Source organism: Loa loa (genome assembly GCF_000183805.2).
Source record: "Loa loa unplaced genomic scaffold supercont3.21, whole genome shotgun sequence".
In the NCBI taxonomy this organism is placed as follows: domain Eukaryota; kingdom Metazoa; phylum Nematoda; class Chromadorea; order Rhabditida; family Onchocercidae; genus Loa; species Loa loa.
The window spans coordinates 28,959-34,534 of NW_018108201.1; the positions used below are offsets into that span (position 1 = coordinate 28,959).

The following is a 5,576-nucleotide window of genomic DNA, read 5'->3' on the forward strand; positions in this document are numbered from 1 at the left end:
AAACATTGATTGATGTCCTTCTCTTTAAGATACAATAAACCTGTTGCAAAACAACCCCGCCCACGTCTTTCACATTCATTTCTTTTTAAATTATATGATCCTATCAAGAACGTTTCTTTCCGATATGTCACAGCAAAAAAAAAAAAAAAAAAAAGAAATCGCTATAAATAGTTGAAAAGATTGCATAAGTATCAGTGTCGTTGTAGCAGTTGCAGTACCAAATAGTAGTAGTAGTTGTAGTAAATCAAAAGAAGACTGAAGAACTTACTTCATTGACCAGATCTCGATAATCGAGGATGGATTTTGATAATCGTATAAAAGCTTATAAATTTGTCTCCTATGCAGCGGTAACATTTTCTACTGTTGCTGTATTATCAGTTTGTGTAACGTTACCAATGGTATACAATTATGTCTATAATGCTCGACGACAAATGCGATCTGAGATTAATTATTGCAAGGTAAACTAATTACATATGAGGTTAATAAAGGATCATAATTTCTATGCAAAATATTTATTTAATAAATATTGATAGTTCATATTATATCGAAAGATTAAAGATCAGCTAATAAATATACAATAAGCTTAACAGCTAACAAACATTATTGTTTGCATTCTGTTTACTCAAATTATTTAAGAATTATTTTAGTACATGAAAGGTAATAGCTTAATTACATTTTCATTAATTTTTAATTTGTTGGATTATTGATTGCTTTTATTTTGATAATTAAACATTGATTTTTTACATTGTGCATAACACTTTTAGTTTACTAAAAAAAAAAAATTAATGATTTTTGTCACAGCTAAATTTTTAATGTCATAGTAAAACTATCGCATTATATGGTAGACGGAATGCTTTAATTTGAGCTGTTATAAAATGTAACCTTGCATAAAAAAAAGAAATTAAGAATGAAATTTTTCAAAGGGAATAATTTACACTTAGAGATTTTCTTATCATCAAAATTTCACAAGATTCCTCTGTTAAAATTATTTTCGTCTTTAATCCCATTATTATCATCATTATTAATGACCATAAGATGACCAGTCATTAATTATGCATTAAATCTCTTTAATGAACAAATTTATTTTTAAAAATATGACCAAATCGGATATTTTTTTCTTAGAAAAAAGAAAAAAGAAATGTAAAAATTTGAGCTTTTTTTTTCATTTCTTTCTTTTTAAATATAATAAGAAAAAATTGTAAAATATGAATAAAAGTTGCGATATTTATTTAGGATACTAAACAATTTTTATGAAATAACAAATGTCTTTGTGTGCACTTATTTGATTGGTTGCAATTCTATAAGAAAATTTAATTTTAAAACAGATCATTATGGTAAAATAGAATTTGTAGGTAATGAAAATTTGTTGAAAAAGAAATTTGTGTTGAATAATTTATTTCCACCTTGTGTAAGGGAGATGAAGAAGAGTGATAATTTGTATTTATGATGAAGTTATTGTAATTCATAAAGATACGATTTGCATGCGCTTATTATTATTGTCAATGAATTTATGAATTAAAAAAAAAATGTTCTCATATTTTATGGTCATCTGGATCATATGATTGACCTCATTGTATGATCATTTTGGATCATATAGCTTGATAACTAATATAATATTTCTCTTTCAAGATTGTATTAAAATACGGTGATAAATTTGTCGATAAGCAAGAAAAACTTAGAATAAAAGTTAAAAATAAAAAGTATAATCAATTCATTGGGAAAATATAATTAACTTTTGTTGAAAGATTACTTGGCCTGATATTATAGACAACTGTTTTCTATTAATCATTAATTTTACAGGGATCAGCAAAAGATATCTGGATGGAAGTAGGTCATTTGAAGCAAATGCCGAGGAATCGTACTACCAGGCAAGCAGGATATAGTGCAGGTGTAGACTCTGACGATGGAGCTACTCAGCAAACTTCTAGTTGCGAAGGTTGCTGTTTACCCGGTCCACCAGGTCCAAAAGGAACACCAGGTAGACCTGGAAAACCTGGAAGGTAATTTGGAACTTTTTTGTTAAATTTGTTTCCTGATTTGAAGAGTTACTCTTTTGCAATTATAAATGATTTAATTTGATAGTTAGTTTAAATTGTTATTAAATCTGCTTTTTACTGCTCATCCTAGAATTTGAAATAATTTATAATTACAAATGTATCCTGACTGTCGTTTATTATAGACCCGGTGTGCCAGGAATACCCGGAAATCCAGGAAGACCGCCAAGTCTACCGTGTGAACCAGTTACACCACCACCATGTCAGCCGTGTCCACCTGGTCCACCCGGGCCACCTGGGCCACAGGGACCACCTGGCGATGCAGGACCAGACGGGCTACCAGGACAAGGAGGTGCAGCCGGAGCACCAGGTCCAGAAGGGCCGAAGGGACCGCCAGGACCTCCTGGAGAACCAGGGCCACAAGGACCGCCTGGTCCACCAGGAGAGGATGCACCAAGCGAAGATATCATCCCAGGTGAACCTGGACCACCAGGTAATTATGCGATTTAAAATCGTAGAAAAGTGAAGAGTTATTGTAAAGAAAATTATGGATTATCAAATATGTGAGGTCAATATGAACTTATACAAATATTACAGGCGATATAGGACCACCTGGGCCACCAGGTCCACCGGGACAACCAGGTGCCGATGGACCACCAGGACCACCGGGACCAAAAGGACCGCCTGGGCCGCAAGGAGAGCCCGGTCCCGATGGTCAACCTGGAACACCAGGAGAACCTGGACAACCTGGTGCACCTGGTGAAAAAGGTATCTGTCCGAAATACTGTGCCATCGATGGTGGTGTCTTTTTCGAGGATGGTACTCGACGATAAACCAATTCAATGCTCAATCCATACATACTAAGTAGAATAAGAATTAAAATCATCAACATCTTCTTACATTTCTTTGATGATATAATCATTATCGCTTACGGTTCATAGTATATTTTTTAAATTGTTTCAAAACTTTCTTCCTAATGCTCCAATAAAGAAAACATTTTTTTTTTCTCGAAATCTTCTCCACATTACATTTCATTTTAATGCAAATAAAAAAGTAAATTTGCACGAATAAGTTGAAATTTCAGAAGAGCACTTTGTAAATAGATAAGCTATGCTTTCGAAGTCCTTTATGAATTCAACTATTAACAAAAACTATTCAAGTAAAGTAATTATGATAATACTTGTCTGTTGAAATAAATTCAATTTCAAAAAATAGCATGATAACTATATTATTTAAGCTTTGTTAGCAAACTTGCATTGGGAATACAGAGCTTAATGTATTCAGAAAATTACTTGTAAACTGAGAAATTATTGAAAATTAAACGATACTTCATTGTTGATAATTGCCAAATTTATCATTTAAATTATTATTAAGATAAAGTTATAAGTCATTTTTCGCATTTACCTGTAGAGTAAGAAAAAAGAAAAAATTGCTAATTATTTTTTGATTCTACTGATAAAAATTTTCGAAACATTTCACTTCCGTATTAAGGTAACTTCCAAATTGGTAGTATTTGAGATTGTTCCACTTTCTCGTCCATCCATCTGTCCTTTTCTTTCCTTTATTTATTTCCATCTTTCATCCTTTCATTAGTGACAATAATAAATGAACGTTACTTATCGATGGAAAATGAAAATGAAAATTATTTTTCGTTTGATACTTCCGCTTCCATATAAACGTAAACGTATATACACAATTCATAGCAAACCTGTTTTTAAAAAATTATTTCTGAACAGTTTACAGCTGACATTTAATCAATGCACCCTACACAAAAATTGTAAATTTAAAATTTAGACAACTTGTTTGAAAAACAAATAGAAATATTTTAGGTAATTTTAAATGGAAGTATTAAGAAGTATAATGGCATTCACTGAGTCATTACTCATTAATTAAATTTCATGGTTTTTAATATATCAATTTTCTTACGAACCTTTTATAGCTATATCTTCACAGAGTAACATGATAACATGATTTTTACATCTGAATTACAAAGAAATCATTGCTGCATCATTTCCCCGTGTTCATTAAACAACTTAACAAAAATACAGAATTAATTAATTAAGCTTTTTGGAAGGAAGAATATGCTAAGCATTAAACAAATCTTTTGCTCTAAAGCGTTGGATCTAACATGTCACAACATGATGTTCAATAAGTCAAACAATCATTACCTAATTCTTACTTAGAAGGTTCAAGAGCATTCTAACGTTTTCTTATGATTCCTATTATCTTTAAGAGTTGCATTCTTTTGGAAGAGTTATTTGTTTCTAAATGATCGCTGTATTTTTTTGCATTTTTAACGGATAAAATGTACAGTTGGGTAACGACAACTTATAGCATTCTATCATCAGTTAGCAGAAAATAAATCACCGTCCTGCAACTTACAACAATCTGTAAAAAATCATCATCATCAGTTAGCAGAAAATAAATCACCGTCCTGCAACGAGGCGACAGTTGGGAGATTGAAAATTAAATCTTTTTATTTTTAAAGAAATTCTTTATTTTCCTATAAGCATACGGTAAGCACAAGTCAGCCAGCGATTCATATTTGTAAAAAGCCTAATATCAGAGAGGATACAGCGTTGTTTGGGAAGTTAAATTTTTCCCAAACTTTTTTCCAAATCTAATAACTAGTCATGAAATTCATTATACAACTAAAATCTTAAACATACGTACTTGGAGCAAAATCCTCCAAATATATTAAAAGACTAAAAATCACTGACGATAAGTTAGTATTGCTTCTTTTACTTTGATCGATTTCTTGTTTTAATACTGTTTGATTTCGCCATTTCAAAAAATTTCTGCATTTACAACATTAACGACACCTGATAAATCTATTATCAATCCAGAAAAACTTTAGAGAAGATATGTTCATTAACAGTGACCTGTTTGAAGAAATGTGTATAAACTGAGTTCGAAAAGAAATATATGGCTTAAAGATCACAATGAAACGATACACGCTTATAACATTCAAAAAATGATATTTGTAAGTATCGCAACGCACTTTCAAATATGAAAAATACCGAGACCAATTTGATAAAAGAGAATAAAGCCCGAAAAAATAACATATATATATATATATATATATATACGAAAGCGACAAATAAACAAACAGAGGACAAACTTTGCAGCCTTTCTGGATGCTGAAATGAAGTCTTATAAAGGGATTTTTGACGTTGAATACTAACAATGATATGTTGTCTCTTTTCAAGCCTTCTAAAACCTCCAATATATTCAATAAAAAGATTAACTGTCCTATTGGAACCTTAGAATTTCACGGAAGTTAAGATAACTAGAAAATAATTTAATTCAGAATAATATCTAATAAACCATGTCATTGCATTTTAAGACCTATTCAATCCTAATATAATCCCCTGATGTATGTTTTTTTTTCTCTTAAATCAAACTTTTTATAAATATTTTGGAAGAGACAAATGTTTATTCTGTACAACTTTTTCTGCATCCAGCGGCAAAGCCACTTGATAACCATATAATCAAACTCTAACTCCACGTGATAATCTAATCTAAACATATATATATATATATATATATATATATATATATATATATATATATATATATATA

The 5,576-nt window shown here is 30.6% G+C and overlaps 2 protein-coding genes across 2 annotated transcripts in view; one reads left to right on the forward strand and one right to left on the reverse strand.

Moving 5' to 3' along the window:
- Window positions 1-296: 296 nt before the first annotated feature.
- On the forward strand, window positions 297-2,827 carry LOAG_12168 (hypothetical protein; the record flags this gene model as incomplete). The annotated part of the gene is made up of 4 exons (XM_003147682.1): window positions 297-458; window positions 1,801-2,000; window positions 2,180-2,487; window positions 2,592-2,827. 4 exons carry the CDS (start codon window positions 297-299, stop codon window positions 2,825-2,827), a joined length of 906 nt encoding a protein of 301 aa, XP_003147730.1.
- Window positions 2,828-5,342: 2,515 nt separating this feature from the next.
- LOAG_16807 (porcupine) overlaps window positions 5,343-5,576 on the reverse strand; it is a gene marked incomplete at its 3' end in the record, with an annotated part of 12,448 nt that continues 12,214 nt past the window's right edge. Inside the window, exon 12 of the mRNA XM_020449466.1 lies at window positions 5,343-5,352. Within this exon, the coding sequence (XP_020306984.1) occupies window positions 5,343-5,352 (10 nt within the window). The remainder of the gene's footprint in view (window positions 5,353-5,576) is intronic.